This window comes from Dermochelys coriacea, chromosome 5 (assembly GCF_009764565.3).
Source record: "Dermochelys coriacea isolate rDerCor1 chromosome 5, rDerCor1.pri.v4, whole genome shotgun sequence".
Lineage (NCBI taxonomy): Eukaryota > Metazoa > Chordata > Testudines > Dermochelyidae > Dermochelys > Dermochelys coriacea.
The window spans coordinates 136083485-136107591 of record NC_050072.1 but is presented as its reverse complement, the minus strand read 5'-3'; the positions used below and the strand labels follow the sequence as shown (position 1 = coordinate 136107591).

The 24107-nt window shown below is 45.5% G+C and overlaps 3 protein-coding genes across 11 annotated transcripts in view; 2 read left to right on the top strand and 1 right to left on the bottom strand.

The window, feature by feature from the left end:
- APTX (aprataxin) overlaps positions 1 to 7346 on the top strand; it is a 36438-nt gene extending 29092 nt beyond the window's left edge. For all 9 annotated transcript variants that reach the window (XM_038401433.2, XM_038401426.2, XM_043515575.1 and 6 more), the window contains 2 exons: positions 6553 to 6656; positions 7007 to 7346. In XM_038401433.2, coding sequence (XP_038257361.1) covers positions 6553 to 6656; positions 7007 to 7161 — 259 coding nt within the window. In that variant the 3' untranslated portion in view covers positions 7162 to 7346. The remainder of the gene's footprint in view (positions 1 to 6552; positions 6657 to 7006) is intronic.
- A 9249-nt stretch (positions 7347 to 16595) lies between these two features.
- LOC119856329 (actin-like protein 7B) lies at positions 16596 to 19231 on the bottom strand. The gene is given in 6 exon segments (XM_043515476.1): positions 16596 to 16742; positions 16745 to 16849; positions 16851 to 16886; positions 16888 to 17099; positions 17102 to 17152; positions 19180 to 19231. Coding segments are annotated over 6 exon segments (603 nt in total).
- On the top strand, positions 17076 to 24098 carry ACTL7A (actin like 7A). Its single transcript, XM_043515486.1, has 3 exons — positions 17076 to 17217; positions 18286 to 18289; positions 19056 to 24098. The coding sequence occupies exon 3, from the start codon at positions 21377 to 21379 to the stop codon at positions 22643 to 22645; it is 1269 nt and encodes a 422-aa protein (XP_043371421.1). The 5' UTR covers positions 17076 to 17217; positions 18286 to 18289; positions 19056 to 21376; the 3' UTR covers positions 22646 to 24098.
- Positions 24099 to 24107: the final 9 nt, after the last annotated feature.

Genomic DNA, 24107 nt, shown 5'->3' with positions numbered 1-24107 from the left:
GCACTTGTCCTTGTTGAACCTCATCAGATTTCTTTTGGCCTGTCATAAATATAAAGGGAAGGGTAACCACCTTTCTGTATACAGTGCTATAAAATCCCTCCTGGCCAGAGGCAACGTCTTGTTACCTGTAAAGGGTTAAGAAGCTCAGCTCACCTGGCTGGCATCTGACCCAAAGGACCAATAAGGGAACAAGATATTTTCAAATCTTTGGGGGAGGGGAGGGGCGGGAAGGCTTTTGTTTGTGCTCTTTGTTTATGTGTTTGTTCTCTCTTGGGACTGAGAGAGGCCAGACAGAAATCCATCTTCTCCAACCCATCCTAATCCAAGTCTCCAATATTGCAACCAGTAGAGGTTGTGTTAAGAGGGAGGTTTATTCCTGTTTTCAGTAACTTTAAGGTTTTGCCCAAAGGGGGATCCTCTGTGTTTTGAATCTGAATACCCTGTAAAGTATTTTCCATCCTGATTTTACAGAGATGATTTTTACTTTTTCTTTTTCTTTTAAATAAAACCCTTCTTTTAAGAACCGACTGATTTTTTTTTCCCATTGTTCCAAGATCCAGGAGTTTGGGTCTTTGATGATTTTGTAACAAATTGGTTAGGATAATATTCTCAAGCCTCCCCAGGAAAGGGGGTGTAGGCCTTGGGGGGATATTTTGGGGGAAGATGTCTCCAAGTGGTCTCTTTCTGTTCTTTGTTTAAAACACTGGGTGGTGGCAGCATACTGTTCAAGGGCAAAGTTTATACCTTGGGGAAGTTTTTAACCTAAGCTGGTAAGAATAAGCTTAGGGGGTCTTTCATGTGGGTCCCCACATCTGTACCCTAGAGTTCAGAGTGGGGAAGGAACCCTGACATGGCCCAATCCTCTAATTTTTCTAGGTCCCTCTGTATCCTATCCCTACCCTCCAGCGTATCTACCACTCCTCCCAGTTTAGTGTCGTCAGCAAACTTGCTGAGGGTGCAATCCACACCATCCTCCAGATCATTAATGAAGATATTGAACAAAACTGGCCCCAGGACTGACCCTTGGGGGAACTCCGCTAGATACCGGCTGCTAACTAGACATGGAGTCATTGATCACTACCTGTTGAGCCTGACAATCTAGCCAGCTTTCTATCCACCTTATCGTCCATTCATCCAGCCCATACTACTTTAACTTTCTGGCAAGAATACTGTGGGAGACCATATCAAAAGCTTTGCTAAAGTCAAGGAATAACAAGTCCACTGCTTTCCCCTCATCCACAGAGCCAGTTATCTTATCATAGAAGGCAATTAGGTTAGTCAGGCATGACTTGCCCTTGGTGAATCCATGCTGACTGTTCCTGATCACTTTCCTCTAAGTGCTTCAGAATTGATTCTTTGAGGACCTGCTCCATGATTTTTCTAGGGACTGAGGTGAGGCTGACTGGCCTGTAGTTCCCCGGGTCGTCGTCCTCCTCTTTTTTAAAGATGGGCACTACATTAGCCTTTTTCCAGTCATCCTGGGGTGTGTGTGTGTGTGTGTGTGTGTGTGTGAGAGAGAGATCCCCAACAACGACCCTCACACAAGGTACTTGCTCAGGTGAGGCTCACATCAAAGAGTGGTTTTCAATTTGTAAATTGTTCACAAAATGGACTCAAGTGGCTAGAGACCTTTGACTGAAGCAGAACCTTCTCAAGCAGGCCACAAGGCCTGTTTCAGTACCAAGGCCTACATCAGATCGGAGGTTGCCCTCCCCCACAGTGAGTGGTACCGGCTCATGCTCTGGAGTCACTGCCTCTCCAAAGAAGCATAGAAACCACTCTCCTTTGAACGCGCCAAAGGAAAGGTTGCATGACCAAGTGCGACCACTCCAGATCTTGAGGAGACTCTCTTTGTACTCCTACAGGAAAAGTATGGCTACTGCTGACACACAGGATGGATCATCTGTTCAACCGCTCCCCAGTATCACATAGGGATGTGAGAGGCCTGGTATCGCTGAATCTGGTTCCAGCCCCAGGGCGTCCATTGGTACTGGTACTGACAAGGGTGATGCTGACATTGACGGTATCCATATCAGCAGCATATCAGGTGGCAGCGGTGGTGGATCTCCTCTGCCTTTCCATCCTGAGCTCTACTTTGGTTCAGGACTTCTCCAAGGCTATGTCATCCACAGCTTCGCTATCCAGACAGGCTGCTGAACCTTTGTCTGTTGGTACCGCATCCTGATGTTGGTGTACCACCAACTGTGGAAGTGAGTCTGGTGCCGGGCTCAGCACAATGGACCTTGTTGGCACCGGAAAACTCCTTAGAACTGCTGCATTTCATGCTACCGATATTACTGTGGTGGCACTCCCTTCCCTCCACCTCTGCACTGTCTGCTGTTTTGGTACTGCTGCTGATTTTGGGACTGGTGCCACTCCCAGCACTGGAGACAATGGAGGCATACTGGGTGCCGGCTGTGCTATTTTCATTGTTGGCACCGGTCCCTCCTTTGCTTTGGATGACGGATGATTGGACCAGTTGCTTGCACTTTGGGGCTGGCTCCAAGCACCTGGCCTATATTGGGGACTGTTCATAGAATCATAGAAGATTAGGGTTGGAAGGGACCTCAGGAGGTCATCTAGTCCAACCCCCTGCTCAAAGCAGGACCAATCCCCAATTTTTGCCCCAGATCCCTAAATGGCCCCCTCAAGGATTGAACTCTAAACCCTAGGTTTAGCAGGCCAATGCTCAAACCACTGAGCTATCCCTCCCCCTCATGTAGCAGCTCTTCCCGCGGTTGGGACAGGGGCCCCTGGCCTGGTGCCCTTACCTTGCCCTTATGCCCAGTGACCCCACATGGAACCTGTGGGACACTCCTCGTTCAGAGGTTGCTCTCCTATTCTCACTCCTAGGCAAGATCACCAGGCATGCTGTTGGCTGAGACTGTTGACCCACTGCAAGTTCAGGTACCAGTTGTCCTCCCCCTTGTGGAGCCTCTGGAATTGTCCCATCCTGGTCCGCCAGTTCATGAACGGGACCCGTCATTCGCTCAGTTAACTGCCTTTTCATTATCCCTGAACAATTCAGCCATGCCTGGCTCTTCCTTCCCTTCAGTGCCTAAGGACTTCAAAGACAACCAGGACGCTCTGCAGCATGTGGCTGCTTCCCTGGGCATCCAGGTGTGTAGGAGAACACCCATTAGTTGCTGGACATCCTGCAACCATCTGCCACAGGGAGAGTGGCCCTCCCCATTAATGATGCACTCTTAGAGCCTGCAAAGGTTCTTTGGAGCAAACTGGCTTCATTGCTGCCTACAGCAAAGTATTTGGAGAAATGCTACTTTGTCCTGATACAGAGGTTTGAGGGGTTTTACTCCTACCCAGATCCTAATTCCTTGGTTGTAACTGCAGTGAATGACAAAGCTCGGCAGGGCAGATTTTAAGTCTGCTCCTAAGAATAAGGACTCTAATAGGATGGCCTTAATGGGTAGAAAGAACTACACCACCTCTTCTTCCCTAGAAATGCAGATTGTGAACCAACAGGTATTGTTGTTCAGATATTATTTTGTAAATTGGATGACTGTCTAAATTTACAGACCAGTTGCCTGAAACCTCCAGGGAGGAATTTTGGGCATTTATTGCTGAGGGCTTCTTGGTGCCCAGAATGTAGCTACGCTCTGTGCTAGTTGTAGTGAATGCTTCAGCCAGAGTGAAGGCCTCAGTGGTAACCATGAGGAGGGCGTCCTGGCTGCAAAATTTGGGTATTGCTTCAGTGTGCAGCAGGCTATTGAGGACTTAACTATCAAAGGGCAAGTTTGTTTGTTTTCAAACAAAACTGAAATCCTTCAAGGATTCTAGGGCTACCGTATGTTCCTTGGGGGAAGTATACACAGGCAGTGCAAAATTGCCAGCATGGTGGTCAGCAGCAACAATACTGCCTGCAATGCCTCTTTCGGCAATCTTTTCCTCCTCTGAGAAAGTGGAACTACCCCAGAAAAGGGCCTAGGTCCCTGGGGCAGAGACATTCAGGTTCTGGGTTCAGCCAGTTGACATGCTGTCCCCAAGCATCCGTTTTGACTTGTTTGTCCAGAGCAGCAGTCCAGTCATGACTTTCACTACCTGGTCCCCGCCATTTGGGGACAAGCTAGCTCGCTTTCACAATGTTTGGTGCTCTGTTGCCACCGACAGCTGGGCTCTAAACACAATCAGACTGGGCTATGCTATCCAGTTCTCCTGCACCCTACCCCTCCACACTCTCTCTGTCTCTTCAGAGACCCCTCTCATGAGATACTGCTCCTCAAGCAGGTCTGGTCGCTACTGGCTTTGGGAGTTGTGCACAAGGTCCCTCCGGAGTGCCAGTGTCAAGGTTTTTATTCATGGTACTTTCTGGTTCCCTATCCTCAATCCCTGCAACCTCAACAAATGTATCAGATACCTGAGGTTCCAAATGGTCCCCCTCTCTGTATCCTCCCCATGTTGACTCCAAACAACTGGTTTGCTGCTCTGGACCTTCAGGACACTTACTTCCATGCAGCCACTGAAGAGTTTTCCAACTTGTCATGGTGAACCACCATTTTCAGTGCATGTCCTTCCTTTCTGTCTGTCTTCTGCCCTCCCCTACCTCCCCCCCCCGGTTCTTACCCAGTGTATGGTCGTGGTGACAGTGTACCTCAGGAAAAAGGGAATCCTTGTCTTCTCGTATCTGGACAATTGGCTACTAGGGGGCAGGTCCAGAGAATAAGTTCTTTCTCACATACATGTTATGCTGTGCTTATTCTGGATCTCCTCCTAAACACTGAAAAGTTAACATTGGTCTCCACTCAGAAAATCACGTTCGTTGGGACCCTAATAGAGTTTGAGAGCATTTTTGCTGACTGACCGTTTTGAGATGATTTGTCTGTCTGCAGTCTCAACCTTCCATGACAGTTCAGAAGTGCCCGAGACGCTTGGGCCATGTGTCTGCATGCACTCAGGTGGTTCAGTTTGCCAGGCTGCATCTTCACCTTCTTCAAATGCAACTCAAGAGCAGCCTACCATCCAACCCTTCACACTTTGGACAGTTTGTTCTGTCTCCATCCGTTGATCCTAGACTCCATCCTGGCGGATGGGTCAGGGCATTCCCTTCATCTAGCCCTTACCTGGGGTGAAAGTAACATAGACGACTTACCGGTACGGGGGCCCAGGTCTAGCCACTTTTAAATCGCTGGGCCCAGAGGGGGGCCAAAAGGCAGCGTTTTAACATCGGCTGCGTAAGCGCTGGTACTGGCGGCCACTTCTTACCGGTATACCATAGGATTGTTGTCACTGATGCCTCCCTGATGGGTTGGGGAGCACATCTGGGGTTGTTGAGAGTCCATGGTCTGTGGTCGGAGCGGGAAGCTTCACTCCTGCGTATCAGTGTGCTGGAGCTTTGGGCCATTATGATACCTGTCACACTTCGCTAGACTGTATCAGGGGCTCAGTGGTTCATGTATTTACTGACAATACAACTGCGATGTATTATAATATAGGCAAGGAAGAGAACACTGGAGTGTGCTCTGCCATCCAAGAGGCAATCAGGCTGTGGCAGTTCTGCATTGCAAAGAGTACCACTCTTGTAGTCGATCACTTATCCCACTTCCTGTGGGTGTTGCTTGTGAGTCACTAAGTGGAATGCATGGCTGCATCTACTTGAAGAAGAAATGTTTACTCGCTGTAACTGTTGTTGTTTGAGATATGATGCAGACGTGTATTCTATGACCCACCCTCCATTCCCTCTGCATCGGAGCCTATGGGCATTCGGTGTGAAGGAAGGGTCAAGGAAGTGCCACTTCATATAGCCAGAGGAGGGGGTATAGTCTTGAGGTGTGAGTGCCACCCCCTACGGGTACTGCTAGGCAAAATTTGCTGGCTCCGGTGCACTGGGCATGCACACACCTAACTGGAATACACGTCTGTATCACATCTTGAAGAACTACATTTTGTCTTGAGCCTTGACCAAATCTTTAACCTGGTTACAAAGCACAGTTAAGGTCCAGGCTGTACTACAAATAGCAGCTGGTTTATGGGATGACCATGTTGCAACCAGGTTGTCAGAGGTGGCTGAATTTGTAGTACAGATAGAGCCAAAGGCCCTGACTCAAATTATAAACTGGGCTAAAGTGCTTTCCTAAGTCCCACTGACATAATGTTTCCAGCCAAGACATGCACGTGCACACGCACCATGCTCTCCTCCCCCCCTCCCCTCCCGCCCCGAGAATCAACCTGTTGAGAGCATGGCATTCATTGGAGTTGCACTAGAAGTAATTCTGGGCTGCACTCCTTCCTGCCTCCTAATCACCTTGTTTTATCCTACACCACCTTGTGAGTTGCCTTCCTTGCTAACGCCATCTTCATCAGTGTCTAAGTTAACTCCCTGTGAGTTGCACCATGTCACCATTTACAGCTGTTTGAACCCCACATGTAACTTACATCTCTGATGAATATGTCCCAGAGACATCCAGAGGAGCTGGATCTGTTTAGGGCAGGTGTGAACTTGTGCCCAGTGCTTAGTAGAATCCTTTAACATTCGTATCAAGCTAATGTTGGTATAATTCTTTTGTAAATGTAAAATCATGATTACTTGTGTTTCAGTCACGTACATCTCCATGTAATCAGCCAGGATTTTGATTCTCCTTGCCTTAAAAACAAAAAGCACTGGAATTCTTTTACTACAGAATACTTCTTAAACTCTCAAGGTAAAGACTTTATAAAATTTGCTTCATGTTGTATAATATCATTTTCATATATTTTCAAAGCTAATGTAATCTTAAACAGTGTGTTAGAAAAAGTAGAAGGTCCTGCTTAGTGCTGGATATTGGGTAACATTGGTTTTCTGACAAAACTAGACCAGCATTTATTGGCTTATGTTTAACAATGGGACAGACTCTTCTATTTCCAGGTGGAATAGTTGAAGAAAGAATGTGGAATGCTGAAACCCTATTCTGCAATGATAAAATGTTTTACCTGTCTAGGTAAAGCAGTGTGCACACTCTTCATAGTGCTGAGAGTGCAGTGTTCTGATACCAAACGTCTTTGTTTCCTTCAGATGTGATAGAGATGGTAAAGACCAAAGGAAAAGTTCTGGTTAAAGATGGGACCTCTGCGCTCCTCAAGTTGCCTCTCAGATGTCACGTGTGCAAGCAACATCAGTCTACCATACCACAGTTAAAGGAACATCTCAAGAAACATTGGTCAAAATAACTGTACAAATCACTGTGTGAAATCTGATCAGATAAGGCTAAAAACTTTTTGTCGAGTTGCACAGATTTTTGTTTTAGCTGAATTGCAAATTTAACACTGGAAAGGTTCCTCACTAGTACAAACAGCATACGACTGACACTTTTGTAACTTCTTCTTAGAATTCAAATAAAGCAGCCTCAAGTTCAGTATTTTGTAGATTCATTGTGGACTATCACTCCTGCAGTGTATCTGACTGGGAAGTCTCTCAAGGGTTTTCTGGGGGTAAATGTGGCTTATGCTTGTACAAAAGTCTGCTAAGTATCTGATACAGATTTAATAGATTCCAATGCCAGAAGGGACCATAGGGATCATCTAGGCCAGGGGTGGCCAACCTGTGGCTCCGGAAGCTCTTCAGAGGTTAATACGTGCTCCTTGCGGCGCTGACTCCGGGGCTGGAGCTACAGACATTAACTTCCCAATGTGCCAGGGGGTGCTCGCTGCTCTGCCCCTGCCCCTGAGCCTGCCATGCACTCACTGCTCTCCCCCCACCCTGAGCCTTCTGCGCATGCGAAACAGCTGATTGCAGCAGGTGGGAGGCGCTGGGGGCTGGAGCGGGGGTGGGGAGCTGATAGGGGGCTACAGACTTATTACTGTGGCTCTTTGGCAATGTACATTGGTAAATTTTGGCTCCTTCTCAGGCTCAGGTTGGCCACCCCGATCTAGGCTGACCTCCAATATAGCGTGGGCCAGAGACCTGCCCCACAATAATGCCTAGAGTAAAGCTTTTAGAAAAAAACACCCCCCCTTGATTTAGTAATGGTCAATGATGAAGAATCCACCACAACCCTTGGTAGGTTGTTCCAATGGTTAATTATGTTCACCGTTAAAAATGTAGGCCTTATTTCCCATCTGAATTTGTCTAGCTTCAACTTCCAGCCTTTGGATCATGTTACAACTAGGGCTGCCAAGCCATTAAATGAAATAATTGTGATTAATCGCACGATTAAACAACAATAGAATACCATTTATTTTAAATATTTTTTGGATGTTTATTACATTTTCAGATATATTAATTTCAGCTACAACACAGACTACAGAGTGTACAGTGCTCACTTTATATTTTTAATTACAAATATTGCACTGTAAACAATTGTATTTTTCAATTTGGCTCATACAAGTACTGTAGTGCAACCTCTTTATCATGAAAGTTGAACTTACAAATGTAGAATTATGTACAAAAACCCCCTACATTCAAAAAATAAAACAATGTAAAACTTTAGAGCCTACAAGTCCACTTAGTCCTACTTCATGGTCAGCCAATCACTCAAACAAGGTTGGTTACAGTTTGCATGAGATAATGCTGCTTGCTTCTTGTTTACTATGTCACCTGGAAGTGAGAACAGGCGTTCTCATGGCACTGTTGTAGCTGGCATTGCAAGATATTTACATGCCAGATGCACTAAAGATTCATATGTCCCTTCATGCTTCAACCACCATTCCAGAGGACATGCTTCCATGCTCATGATGGGTTCCGCTTAATAATGATCCAAAGCAGTGCGGACTGACGCATGTTCATTTTCATCATCTGAGTCAGATGCCTCCAGCAGAAGGTTGATTTTCTTTTTTGGTGGTTTGGGTTCTGTAGTTTCCACATCAGAGTGTTCCTCTTTTAAGACTTCTGAAAGCATGCTCCACACCTCATCACTCAGATTTTGGATGACGCTTCAGATTCTTAAACCTTGGGTCGAGTGCTGTAGCTATTTTTAGAAATATCACATTGGTACCTTCTTTGTGTTCTGTCAAATCTGCTGTGAAAGTGTTCTTAAAACGAACATGGGCGGGGTCATCGTCCTAGACTGCTATAACATGAAATGTATGGTAGAATGCGGGTAAAACCGAGCAGGAGACAGACAATTCCCCCCAAAGGAGTTCAGTCACAAATTTTAATTAATGCATTTTTTTAATGAGCATAATCAGCATGGACGCATGTCCTCTGGAACAATGGCTGAAGCATAAAGAGACATATGAATCTTTAGTGCATCTGGCATGTAAATATCTTGTGATGCGAGCTACAATGGTGCCATGTGAATGCCTGTTCTCACTTTCAGGTGCTATTGTAAATAAGAAGCAGGCAGCATTATCTCCTGTCAATGTAAACAAATGTTTGTCTTAACAACTGGCAGAATAGGAAATGTGACTGAGTGGACTTGTAGCCTCTAAAGTTTTACACTGTTTTGTTTTTGAGAGCAATTATGTAACCAAAAATAATCTGCATTTGTAAGTTACACTTTCATAATAGAGATTGCACTTCAGTACTTGTATGAGGTGAACTGAAAAATACTATTATCATTTTTACAGTGCAAATATTTGTAATAAATATAAAGTGAGCACTGTGCACTTTGTATTGTGTTGTAACTGAAATCAGTATTGAAAATGTAGAAAAACATCCAAAATATTTAAATAAATTTGGTATTCTATTAAGTGCAATTAATTTGAGTTAATTGCATCAGTTAACTGCAATTGACAGCCCTACTTACCTTTCTCTGCTAGATGGAAGAGCCCATGACAGTAACTCCTTGCTTAACGTTGTAGTTATGTTCCTGAAAAATGCTACTTTAAGCAAATCCAATTTCCCCATAAGAATTAATATAGGGGGGGCTAGGTTCCAGGGACATCTTTTTTGCCCAACAAAAGACAATAGAATCATAAATACCAGGGGTGGAAGGGACCTCAGGAGGTATCTAGTCTAACCCTCTGCTCAAAGCAGGACCAATCCCCAATTTTTGCCCCAGATCCCTAAATGGCCCCCTCAAGGATTGAACTCATAACCCTGGGTTTAGAAGGCCAATGCTCAAACCACTGAGAGAGAGGTGTGGGTGTGCATGCGCATGCGCGCACACACTATAAGTTAAACAATTTAATACTGTACACAGCAATGATGATTCTGAAGCTTGGTTGAGGTGGTGGAGTAAAGGAGTGGGATATTTCCCAGGGAATGCCTTGCTGCTAAATGATGAACTAGCACTCGGCTGAGCTCTCAAGGTGTTAACACGTTGTTAAGGTAGCCTCACACTCTACAAGGGAGGGGAGACAACATAGCAGAGAGAGACAGACACAGCCACTTTAAGTATGCTGACCCCACTCTGAGTACACTGCCTTTTTAAGTAGATTGGCAAGTTGAGATAGCAGCTGCTGCCAGCAAGCTCCCTCTGTCCTGTCGTGCCCCTCCCTGCCATGGAGATGTGGGCAAGGGGCACCCTGACATTAGCACCCCTCTGCACAGCAAGCAGGAGGCTCCGGGGAGCAGCAGCACAGGCAGTGGGGGAAGGGACGGCTGAATTGCTCAGCAATTGATAGCCTGCTGGGGAGCTGATGGGGGGGGGCTGCCGGCCCACCCTGGTTCCAAGCCCCCACCAGCTCCAGCGGGCTGCTCTTCCTGCAAGCATGGACAAAGTAGGCGGCTGCCAAACGACGTTATAAGGGAGCATTGGCTCAACTTCCAACGAGCCTGTTCTCTGATTGATCAGCAACGAAACATTAACCCGGACGACTTTAAGCGAGGAGTTCCTGTATTAAGTATTTGTTCCTGGAAACGGACCCTCCTTTCCTCTCCGGGGAGCCCCTGTGGGGTAAGCCTGTTTGGTGAAGTAAGCAGAATGCAGAGCCACCACGGTACCTTCACCATGTGTTTTTCTTTTTTTGTCTTCTCTTAAGTTCCAGGTACAAGACAACAATAAAGCAGCGGTAATGAGGAGCCTCTTCCTGCTCGCTGGGTTAGCCTTTTATACTGCCAGGGTTCTTCAGTGGCTAAGCAAATTACTTGTGAACTTGTCAGGCTGTTAACAGCGCTGTGTTACCCACCTCCTTCATTTTGTTTCCTCAACTCGGTTAGGGCCCCCCCTTTTCCACTAGGGCTCAGTTTCCTGCCGGACCAAGCTCTACCTTCCTTATGGAGGCAGCGTTCTCTCACCGCCCCTGCAGTTCTCCAGTCTGCCTTGTCATGGGCCACCCATGGGCGCTTCCATCCTCAGCCATGGAATAAACACATCTTAGGTGGGGGTTTACCCCAGAACTCAATCTCATCCCATGGGTCATCAAAGCAGGGACAGCCTACAGATCCTGGCTCTGGCCTTGCCCCTTCCTTTGTAGAGCACACTGGGGTTTCTTCCCCAACAGACCCCTCCCCCTCCAAGGGTCTCTCAGCCCCCTTAAGAGGCTTGGGGGGGTTGCTCCCTCCTACAGTCCCCCTAACTGGGGTATCTTGGGTTGATCTCCTGCCTTCTTCAGATTGTCCTTTGTGCACATGACCCTGACCCCTACCCCTTCATCTCCCGTTCCAGCTTCTCTGCCTGGTATTCTCCACTTAGGCCTTGCTTTCTTAGCCTGGTGGTATTTTTCTAGGGTTTTTCGCTTTCCTGCTTCTCCTTTGCCCCCCAGCCTTTCTGACCCACTTTCTTGGCTTTCTCCTGTTTCAGGTTGTCTCATATTGCCTCTTGTGGGCTCTGGCTCCATGCTTAATTCCAGCCCCTCTTTTCCTCACGCCCCACTGAGGTTCCTTTCCCCAGGCCTCCTTTCTTCTCCTCAAAGGGAATGTGTTCCACAGAGTCCCCACGACCCCAGGCTGGAACAAGGTTTCCACTACCCTCACCCTTTTCTATTAGAACCTCCCACATACCTTCAATGGGACTACAGCCACTGGATAATATTTTTCCTCCGTGTATGCATTCCACATCTAGGGTTTCCCCCTCCCAAAACCACTGTGGTTTAATCTGCCTGTTCCACAAGAGTGAACCACCCGCTAGGTCAATATCCTCTGGCCTACGGCTCATCCTTACCGGGATTGTTTTTGCACTCTTCCTAGATGTCTCCATCACCCCAGATTTCAGAGTAGCAGCTGTGTTAGTCTGTATTCGCAATAAGAAAAGGAGTACTTGTGACACCTTAGAGACTAAAATTTATTTGAGCATGAGCTTTCGTGAGCTACAGCTCACTTCATCGGATGCATTATGAAGTGAAGCTGTAGCTCACGAAAGCTTATGCTCAAATAAATTTGTTAGTCTCTAAGTTGCCACAAGTACTCCATCACCCCAGACTAGCTGCAAAACTCCCCCAGAGCAGCCCCACTTAATGTACCATTTTCCCACTGGACTGGTAACAAGTAATATCCCAGTTTGTTGACATGGCCTTTTTTCCTCCTGTCTCTCATGCCCAGACCTTCCTGCTTGAGGGATCTAGTCTCTTTCCCCCGTCACATTCCCTGCTTGTGGGGGGGATGAGACACTTTCCTGGGAAATTTTGGTTCAACACACTTGACCAGGTTTACTGATGCATCCATTGTCTCTGGTTGGTCTCCTCACCCAGACCTTAGTGGTATCTCACAAAAATTGTTCTACTATTATGGTATCCATCACCTCTTCCAAATCTTGCCCATTTGGACTCAGACATTGATTGGCCCAATCTCTCAACTTCTGTATGAAAGATTTGGGCCCAACGCTGTAAATCCATGTGGCTTCCCTAAATTTCTGTCTGTCCTTTTGGCCACAAGCCTACATAGTTCAGTACAGCAGCCTTGAACACTTCATGATTCGTGGCCAGCTTTTCACTCAATGCCATGTAAGCAGATTGTGTTTCTCCTGCCAGATAAGGGGCTATCCCCTGTAATATTTTATCCCAGCTTGCACTAGCAGCAATTCCCTCAAACATCCCTAGGAACCCTGGACTAGCTCCAGGGCTCATTTTAGAGTTCCAGGCTCGCTCCCCCTTGGCAAGAATTGTTACATTTTGTAATAACTGCTGCTGTAGCTGGGTCTGCTCCATCATAAACTCCTGAAACACATGCTATTGGTCTGCCTGTCACCCCAGAAGACTGTCACTACGTCTGCTGGAATGTCCGCAATATCCCCTCCATCTTTTCCAGATTCCTCTCACAGGCCAGCTCTCAAGCCCTCCTGGTTGTGCCTGACGGATGGAGCCTGGACAAGCCCACATTTGTGAACTGGCTTAGAAGGCTGGCTGGTCAGCCCACTTTGTGAATAAAGCAGCGCACAAGTCCAGCAAGGTACCTTCACCATGTGTGTTTGTTTGCCTCGTCTTATGCTCCAGCTACATTTCAACCAAATAGCAGCCGTTCTGAGAAGCCCTTTCCTGCTTGCTGGATTAGCCTCTCTTATACTGTCTGCTTTCCTTCCTGGGTTCTTCAGCCAGTGGGCTAATTACTCATTAACTTGTCAGGCTACCAGCAGCTGTGTGCACGCATGTCTATTTCAACCGCACCCCGTGCCGTAGGTGGGGTTAGCGATCAGGGTGCTGGCTTCCATAGAGCTTTGATCAGCACCCTGTTACAGTTCCCCAGCTAGGTAGTTATAGATTTGTGTTTGACTTTGTGGGGAAATTACCTAAATATGGTGTGAGGGCACTTCCCCTTGGCTCTCAGTGACATGTAAGTTGACTTCTCTCATGGCTGTGTCCCTCTTACTGGGTCTGGCATGGTGATTGACGAACTATTGTTAGAAAGTGACATCCATTCAATCAAATGAAATCTCTACTAAAAAGCCTCTGTGCCCCTGTACAACATACCTACTGTAGCTCACCAAGATCAAGGATGCTTAACTCTCACACTTAGCCGTGCAGCAGGCCTGAAAGTTGAACCTCTGCAGATGTCTCTAGACACAAGACCTGACTCTGAGGTGTTGAGCACCCACAACGCTAGGCTTTAAAATCTACATGTTTTGCTTTTGATGTCGTTCATAACCCCAACGTTGTTTGACAAAGCTTACCTTCTGCTGTAAACTGAATTGTAATAAGAGTGTCCGGTCTCTTCCTTAGAATGGCTCAATTCTGAAGTACTTTGTCCAAATCCAGGGCATTTCTCCTTGTACAACTGCTGCAGGGAGACCCTGTATCGAACTTGTCTACATTTCATATTCAGGTAAGGATTACTGAACACATTAGACTGAGCAGGATGAATTCTAACTAGGGCTGTCAAGCAATTTTTTTTTAAAAATAGTGATTAAAAAAATGAATTGCACTATTAATCATGCAGTTAAATAATAAAATACCATTTATTTAAATATTTTTGGATGTTTTCTACATTTTCTACAATGTCAAACTTTAGAGCCTACAAGTCCACTCAGTCCTACTTCTTGTTCAGCCAATCGCTCAGACAAACAGGTTTGCAGGAGATAATGCTGCTCACTTCTTGTTCACAATGTCATCTGAAAGTGAGAACAGGCATTCTCATGGCACTGTTGTAGCTGGCACCACAAGATATTTACAGGGCAGATGTGCTAAAGTTTATGTCCCTTGATGCTTCAACCACCATTCCAGAGGACATGCGTCCATGCTGATGATGGGTTCTGCTCAATAATGATCCAAAGCAGTGCGGACCAACGCATGTTCATTTTCATAATCTGAATCACATGCCACCTGCAGAAGATTGATTTTCTTTTTTGGTGATTCAGGTTCTGTAGTTTCCGCATCAGTGTGTTCCTCTTTTAAGACTTCTGAAAGCATGCTCCATACCTCCTCCCTCTCAGATTTTGGAAGGCACTTCAGATTCTTAAATCTTGGGTCGAGTGCTGTAGCTATTTTTAGAAATCTCACATTGGTACCTACTTTGCATTTTGTCAAATCTTCTGTGAAAGTGTTCTTAAAACGAACATGGGCTGGGTCATCATCCGTGACTGCTATAACATGAAGTACATAGCAGAATGCGGGTAAAACAGAGCAGGAGACAGACAATTCTCCCCCAAGGAGTTCAGTCACAAATTTAATTAACGCATTATTTTTTTAACGAGCATCATCAGCATGGATGCACGTCCTCTGGAACAATGGCCGAAGCATGAAGAGGCATATGAATCTTTAGTGTATCTGGCATGTAAATATCTTGTGATGCTGGCTATAACAGTGCCATGCGAACGCCCTCTCTCACTTTCAGGTGACATTGTAATTAAGAAGCAGGCAGCATTACCTCCCATAAATGTAAACAAACTTGTCTGTCTTAGCGATTGGCTGAACAAGTAGGACTAAGTGGACTTGTAGGCTCTGAAGTTTTACATTGTTTTGTTTTTGAGTGCAGTTATATAACCAAAAAAAATCTACATTTGTAATTTACACTTTCCTGATAAAGAGATTACACAACAGTTCCTGTATGAGGTGAATTGAAAAATACTATTTTTTTTTCATTTTTACATTGCAAATATTTGTAATAAATATAAAGTGAGCACTGTGCGCTTTGGATTCTGTGATGTACCTGAAATAGATTTGAAAAAGTAGAAAAACATCCAAACATTTAATAAATTTCAATTGATATAAGTGCGATTAATTGTGATTTAATTTTTTTTTGAGTTAATCATGTGAGTTAACTGATTGACAACCCTAATTCTAACCAGCAAAAACTCTGAAGTCCATGAAGAATTGCCAGACCATTTAACGTTAATATGTTAGATTACATTTAACATTCACTTAAGCCATTTATTTAAATAGCCAATATTCATTTTAAACTTATTGGACAGCTGAACTAGTAGACGAAAGGAAACAGCTGATTGTTTCTCAGCCTGCTGATGTTAGTTTGTAATATTATCCCAATGAACATGCCTGCTGGATTGTCCACAGGCTCTAAAAGGCGATGAGTTAGAGCAGTGGTTCTCAAACTTTTGTACTAGTGATCCCTTTCACATAGCAAGCCTCTGAGTGCAACCCCCCCCCATATAAATTAAAAGCACATTTTAATATATTTAACACCATTATAAATGCTGCAGCCAGAGCGGGGTTTGGGGTGGAGGCTGACAGCTTGGGATCCCCCATGTAATAACCTTGCGACCCGCTGAGGGGTCCCAACCCCCAGTTTGAAAACCCCCGAGTTAGAACCATTAACATTTTCTGTGGCCTATAAAAAACATTTGTTCATCATAGTTCGCCTTTGCTAACACAGAGCTGCTGAAAGAACTAGAGTGAAGCCAAAGCAGACCCTCTAGTCCAGACAGGTTTCAGAGTAGCAGCCGTGTTAGTCTGTATTCACAAAAAGAAAAGGAGTACTTGTGGCACCTTAGAGACTAACAAATTTATTAGAGCATAAGCTTTCGTGAGCTACAGCTCACTTAGCTCACGAAAGCTTATGCTCTAATAAATTTGTTAGTCTCTAAGGTGCCACAAGTACTCCTTTTCTTTTTTCTAGTCCAGACAGAAGTTTTCATTTCAGGGGAGGCTAGGGTTACCATTAGGGAACCCCCTCTTAATTTCTCTCTGAAAAGTAGGCAGGGATGCCACACAGCGTGGTCATACCTCCACACAGCACAGTATTTAATTCTGCCTTTCCTCTCTCAGGGTGGTATCACGTTTAATGTATGTCATGGTCAGGGAGTGACATGCTGGCTGAGCTGAATGTAGTAGGGAGGGTTTGAAGAATGCTTCTGCAGCACTTAAAAACCTGTTTGCCAATAGAGATGAGGTGCACTCTAGAAGTTCTTAATCAGCGTGGTATTGATCAGGTGCCAAACCCATAGTGAATCAAGATCAGAAGCAGCAAGGCAACACTTTTGCTTGATGCATTCCAATCTGTGGAGATGTGTGTCTGTAAACATGTTCTCAGATTCATTTAAACAAACAATTTCATTAGGTATTGTGTGAGGTCCTCTCCAGCACAGTTCATATTATTGGAAATATTTTGCAGCATACCACCTGAATGGATAGGTAGTATGCAGAAAACCCACGTGGCCACTTTCTACACCCAGACCTGAGGTCTTTCCAATAAGAATACATGGACAGTGTAGACTGGCAAGCTGTAAGCATTGGTGGGACACACAAGATTTCAAAGAGCAGCTCTGCAGATCTTTCCTTATTGGTGACAAGTCTCAGTGGAGGGTCTGCTATCAAGACAGTGTGGACCTCAGAATGGATACAGATATCCCTGTACAAGAAATATTCCCAAATATTGTGGACACAATTCAAGTTCACCATAAGCCATGTGTCAATGGACTGACTAGGTTTAATGGTATTTTAGCATTCAGAAGGTCTTATCCAAGCCTATTTTGGTTTTTTGGTCCCCAATTCTAAGTCTCCTGAAAACTCTTACTTCCTGTAGATGCAAAAAGAAAAGGAGTACTTGTGGCACCTTAGAGACTAACAAATTTATTAGAGCATAAGCTTTCGTGAGCTACAGCTCACTTCATCGGATGCATTTGGTGGAAAAAACAGAGGAGAGATTTATATACACACACACAGAGAACATGAAACAATGGGTTTATCATACACACTGTAAGGAGAGTGATCACTTAAGATAAGCCATCACCAACAGCAGGGGGGGGAAGGAGGAAAACCTTTCATGGTGACAAGCAGGTAGGCCAATTCCAGCAGTTAACAAGAATATCAGAGGAACAGTGGGGGGTGGGGTGGGAGGGAGAAATACCATGGGGAAATAGTTTTACTTTGTGTAATGACTCATCCATTCCCAGTCTCTATTCAAGCCTAAGTTAATTGTATCCAGTTTGCAAATTAATTCCAATTCAGCAGTCTCTCGTTGGAGTCTGTTTTTGAAGCTTTTTTGTTGAAGTATAGCCACTCTTAGGTCTGTGATCGAGTGACCAGAGAGATTGAAGTGTTCTCCAACTGGTTTTTGAATGTTATAATTCTTGACGTCTGATTTGTGTCCATTCATTCTTTTACGTAGAGACTGTCCAGTTTGGCCAATGTCCATGGCAGAGGGGCATTGCTGGCACATGATGGCATATATCACATTGGTAGATGCGCAGGTGAACGAGCCTCTGATAGTGTGGCTGATGTGATTAGGCCCTATGATGGTGTCCCCTGAATAGATATGTGGACAGAGTTGGCAACGGGCTTTGTTGCAAGGATAGGTTCCTGGGTTAGTGGTTCTGTTGTGTGGTGTGTGGTTGCTGGTGAGTATTTGCTTCAGATTGGGGGGCTGTCTGTAAGCAAGGACTGATCTGTCTCCCAAGATCTGAGAGAGTGATGGCTCGTCCTTCAGGATAGGTTGTAGATCCTTGATGATGCGTTGGAGGGGTTTTAGTTGGGGGCTGAAGGTGATGGCTAGTGGCGTTCTGTTGTTTTCTTTGTTGGGCCTGTCCTGTAGTAGGTGACTTCTGGGTACTCTTCTGGCTCTGTCAATCTGTTTCTTCACTTCAGCAGGTGGGTACTGTAGTTGTAGGAATGCATGATAGAGATCTTGTAGGTGTTTGTCTCTGTCTGAGGGGTTGGAGCAAATGCGGTTATATCGTAGCGCTTGGCTGTAGACAATGGATCGAGTGGTATGATCTGGATGAAAGCTAGAGGCATGTAGGTAGGAATAGCGGTCAGTAGGTTTCCGATATAGGGTGGTGTTTATGTGACCATCGCTTATTAGCACCGTAGTGTCCAGGAAGTGGATCTCTTGTGTGGACTGGTCCAGGCTGAGGTTGATGGTGGGATGGAAATTGTTGAAATCATGGTGGAATTCCTCAAGAGCTTCTTTTCCATGGGTCCAGATGATGAAGATGTCATCAATGTAGCGCAAGTAGAGTAGGGGCATTAGGGAACGAGAGCTGAGGAAGCGTTGTTCTAAGTCAGCCATAAAAATGTTGGCATACTGTGGGGCCAACACTTCTTGTTAACTGCTGGAATTAGCCTACCTGCTTGTCACCATGAAAGGTTTTCCTCCTTCCCCCCCCTGCTGCTGGTGATGGCTTATCTTAAGTGATCACTCTCCTTACAGTGTGTATGATAAACCCATTGTTTCATGTTCTCTGTGTGTGTGTATATAAATCTCTCCTCTGTTTTTTCCACCAAATGCATCCGATGAAGTGAGCTGTAGCTCACGAAAGCTTATGCTCTAATAAATTTGTTAGTCTCTAAGGTGCCACAAGTACTCCTTTTCTTTTTGCGAATACAGACTAACACGGCTGCTACTCTGATTCCTGTAGATGAAATCACATGGGCAAGCCTTGGTTCTGCAACAAATCCACAGTTACAATACTGTGACTAGGTCTACAACTAGTACTTGCACCTTCTTCGTGCCCTTGGGCTCAGCCTTTGGAGACGAGGTACATGTCCCCAACAACAAGTTATCCTCTCCAAGTCCTTCCTGCGCAGCTGTCATGGCTGTAGGCCTGGCATTAGCCCTGTTCCTTGCAGCCATTTGCATGCACTGTTTAATTTTGACAGCCAGATCTTTTGAGTAGATAGCATGAAGCCCAAATAATACTCTTGTAACATTAGTATTGTCATGAGAAGGTCATTGCTTTGATGTCATTAGTGCTGTGTGCTTGTGGAAAGGGCGGCTTCTTACGTGTTTACCAATGGGACTTTTGAAGCAATTATCAAGTATAAAAAATGAACAACAGATCTAGAATGTTTTATTAGACTTTGTGTCAAGGTGGGCGATGACCTTGTGCTACTCCGGTGTATGCTTCCAGGCCCAGTGCTGGTTGCTGGATTGCACACAATGCTGTGGAAAAAGGCTCTTCCTCATCTTCTCCTGGAGTCGCATGTCCTCATTCTTTGGTGCCTAAATACTATGGCAATGGGTGCATTAAAAATGCCGAGGTGGCATTCTAGTACAGCCAGGGCCGGCTCCAGGAACCAGCGAAGGAAGCAGGTGCCTGGGGTGGCCAACAGAAAGGGGTGGCACTCCGTCCATCATCGGGGCGGCACGTCTGGGTCTTCGGCAGCAATTCCCTCTCTTTCTCTTCAGAAGCACTTTGGTGGCAGCTCAACCAGGCTTTTTTTTTCTTTCCTTCTTCCTTCGCCACTTGGGGTGGCAAAAAAGCTGGAGCCGGCCCTGAGTACAGCCACACTCACATTTAGGGAGAGACTTTTCCCCTCTTACAACTACTTGTGTAACATTAAGATGTGGTGGTACATTGGGAACAGCAACAGACTCAGGCAGGATCCATGGGCTCCAGGCTGTGTAGCGAGGAGGCCCACCGCAGCAATGAGTCAGGGGCATAGCTGTTGCTCATAGTAAAGGACTCAGTAATTCTAATCTTAATACTGAGCATTTTTCTTCGAGAGCAGCTGTAACCACGAAGCACTCCAGTTTTCAGCTACTCAGTGATGCTATTGGCTTTGCCCATGTTGCTTTGCCATTCACAGCAAAGGATTGCTTAAAACAGCACTAGCTAAGAAGAAGGTACTGTTCTTCTGCTTCTTGTGAACACTGCAGAGAAATCATCCAGCCCAAGGGACAGATATTCTTGCACTTCTCAACAAGGACAGCTCTAGCCAAGCACGGGCACTAATGGACTCTGAAGAGAGCCCCATCCTCCTTAGATAGCAGTCACATGTCCCCTTCCCCTCTTAGACTGGGTAGAAACCAGTACTGGATCTTGCTGAAGGTAGGTTTCATATTGATGTTGTTGTGATGGACAATGGTGGTGTTCAGAAGGAGGCAGCCTCGTTTTGGTGGTTTACAACATTATCCCTATTGTACCCTACTCTACCCCAAACCTCTTCTGTTATGGCTCTTTATTTCTTAGTGGCAAACATGCAGATGACAGGAATAGGGTGATAAGGCTACGAAGGGCTATACAGCACAAGCCTGACTTTCTGTATTTCAGCGTGTTCTTAAGCAAATCAGCCATATCCCATCAACACATGATGTTGTGACAGGGTTCATGGGGGCTGTCTCTCACCAGTGTTGTTTTTTTAAAAACGACCACAATCACACACAGTTTGAGAGATGGAAACTTGTTGAATATTAAACAAATCAGGCCCAAAAGGAATATTGGTTAGTGAAAGACTTAAAAATGACTTTAAAAAAGATCTAGACCTTTTCAGGAGGAGGCTGGGGAGGAAGTAGTTTGTTTCCTTGAGAAAAAAAATGTAGTTAATGCTAGTGTTAGACATGTTCTAGAACAATCCCTGTGTTATATGCATTGCAGACATGCCTACTTGCTGTATCTGCACACATCATGGCTCCACAGCCAGTAGCAGCAGGTGGGAATGTGGCATAGACCAGCCACCTTGTCACCTACTACTACTCAGAGCCCGTCTAGGATATATGGTGGTAGAAACAGCGGCAGCCAGGCCCCACTAGCTCTCTGGTATGCTAAACAAGCAGTGTATTTCCCCCAAAAGTCCTCAAGTAGAGAAGACTTCTGAAATACTAAGCTGTAGCCCAAAGGGCAGCCGGCAGCTGATGTCATAATCAGTGATGTCAGTGGCATGAAAGTTCCAAAATTACCCCTGGTATTTCTCGGCTTGCCATGGCTTCTGCCAGTGCAGTCAAAGGGAAACAACATCTATGACAAAAAGAAAGGAAATGTCAGTCAAAGGAAGCGCCAGCTCTGTGGCGGTAGCAACAATCCAGGAAGGTCCTGCAAAACGGGCGGTACTAGTTAGGGCCAGTAAAAAGCCTAAAGAGGATAGCGCTTCATCAACTCAGGGAAGCCCCAAGATAGTGAAGGAGGCTAGAGCAGTGATCATAGACATTGGCACAGGTTACTGTAAGTGTGGATTTGCTGGAGAGCCTCGTCCCTCCCATGTTATTTCATCCACAGTGGGCAAGCATTTCCAGGAGACTGCTAAAACTGGGGACAATCGCAAAGAAACCTTTGTTGGAAAAGAACTTCAGGATGTGAAAATACCCCTAAAACTGGTCAACCCCTTGCGACATGGCATAGTGGTTGACTGGGATTGTGTCCAAGACATCTGGGAATACATTTTCCACAAAGAGATGAAGATTCAGCCAGAGGAGCATGCTGTCCTGGTATCCGACCCTCCACTGAGTCCTACCACCAACAGGGAGAAATATGCCGAGATGCTGTTTGAAACATTCTGTGCTCCTGCCATGCATATTGCCTACCAGTCCAGATTATCTATGTATTCATACGGAAAGACCTCCGCTCTCGTGGTAGAAAGTGGTCATGGCGTTTCATATGTGGTCCCTATCTATGAAGGTTATACTATGCCAAGCATTACTGGAAGAGTAGACTATGCTGGATCAGACCTTACCCATTACTTCATGAAGTTATTAAATGAGGCTGGGAAAACTTTTACTGGGGAACAACTAAGTGTGGTAGAAGACATCAAGGAAAAGTGTTGCTATACATCTCTGGACCTTCAGCATGACATGGGTTTGCCTCTCCAGAAACAGCAGGTTGATTATGAACTTCCAGATGGGCACCTAATTGCCATTGGCAAAGAGAGATTCCTGTGTGCTGAAATGCTCTTCAAACCATCCTTGTTAGGATCACAGCAGCCAGCACTTTCACTGCTGACAATGACCTGCCTCAATAAATGTGATGCTGATCTCAAGAAGAAGCTGATGGGCAATATCTTGCTGTGCGGAGGTTGTACCACGCTGAGGGGTTTCCCTGATCGCTTCCAGAGAGACCTGACCAAGATGTGCCCCAATGATGACCCCATCGCAGTAGCATCCCCTGACAGAAAGTTTTCTGTCTGGACAGGAGGGTCAATTTTGGCATCACTCAAGGCCTTTCAGCAGCTCTGGGTTTACAGAAGAGAATATGAAGAACAAGGTCCTTTCTTCATCTACAGGAAATGCTTCTGAATATAAAGTAGACAAAACTGAGCTTAGAATCAACACTGCTGCCCAGAGTGGACTGTAGATGTTTAAGAACCTCTGTTTCTTTCTCAAGTGCTGGTAACAAACCAAGCTACTAAAATGAAGTTTGGATCTGTGTTCCACTGTGGCTGTATTAAATGCTCATAGCATTCTGTGTTGCACATTAACAGCTTTTATCTCGTCTGTTTCATAAGAATTTTCACTGTAGCCTATTTGACATAAGAGGATTTACCAGCGTAAAAGGGATATAGCAGTTGGTACAGACACATTGTCTACTGCAGTGGGTTTCAGCCTGTGGTTCAGGGACCCTGGGGGCCACAGACTGTCTAATATTTCCAAAGGGCTCCCCACTTCCATTTGAAATTTGTTATGGATCCACAAATGAAAAAAGGTTGAAAACGCCTGATTAAGCGATACAGAAAAACAGCACTACTTCCAGCATCTACAATGAGTCTGCTGCTGACCACCAGCTATGGTCATAATGAAATTTTTCTAACTAATGGGTTACCCCTTAGTGCCCAAAATGGATCCGGGCTGGTAGACTACAGTTTCAGAGTAACTGCACATGTAGCTCCATAGTCCACTCCAGGAGTGCTAACCAGGTCTCCTGCAACAACCTGGCTCGGGGCAGAGACCTTTGTCCCACACCTTTCTGATTGGAGGAGTTTAAGGGCACACAGCCCCTGCCTTACATTGCGATATCCTTAGCAAGCCAGTCTGCCTAAGGGCCTGTGTCTTGCTTTTTTTGAGGCCTATGAACAGTGTATAGCCAGCACTTACAAGTTACCACACAGCGCCTTCAAAGCAAGCAGATTTATTCTTAAGGTGAAAGAATTACAGCTGAATCATCATAAAAAACAATAGCTGGTTTTAAACATGCTCCATAGGGCTCTAGTACACTTAAGTCTTTCCAACCCTTCCACAAGGGTTGACGCCCCCTTGGACAGAAGGTCTTGTCCATTTGCTGGATTAGAAAAAAGATCCTCTGTCAGTTTAAATGCTGCCCTTTTACACCAAAAGCCCTTTCTTTTGTCCGCTGGTCTCAGGAAAACCCAGTAGGTGCGAGCTGTCTGTTAGCAGGGGTGGTATGTCTTGGGGAGGTGAGGGGGATGTTTACAGCTTGAGTGAGTCACCACAATCACCCTCCCATTATTAGAGCCTTGCAGAGCTGTGGCAACCCTTCCCTGTAGAGTTGCACACAATCCCTGGCCCAATAATCCATAAACCATTCATAACCTACATGCAATTGCAATATCCGTCACCCTCAGATTGTGAAGTCCCAGTGGAATTCTGCTAGCGAAGTGTATGAATTGTACAGGAGATTTGCTAGCTGTAGATTTATTCTGTCAGCCTGATGAAAATGGTAAGTCCCTCCCTCTTTTAGCACATCACTTGTACCTGGAGATGGCTTGTGTGTGCCAGCCCTTTTCCCAGGATATCAGGAGAG

Bases quoted from the DNA above. Each gene is read 5' to 3' on its own strand.
- ACTL7A (XM_043515486.1), top strand. From the start codon at position 21,377: ATGACAAAAAGAAAGGAAATGTCAGTCAAAGGAAGCGCCAGCTCTGTG.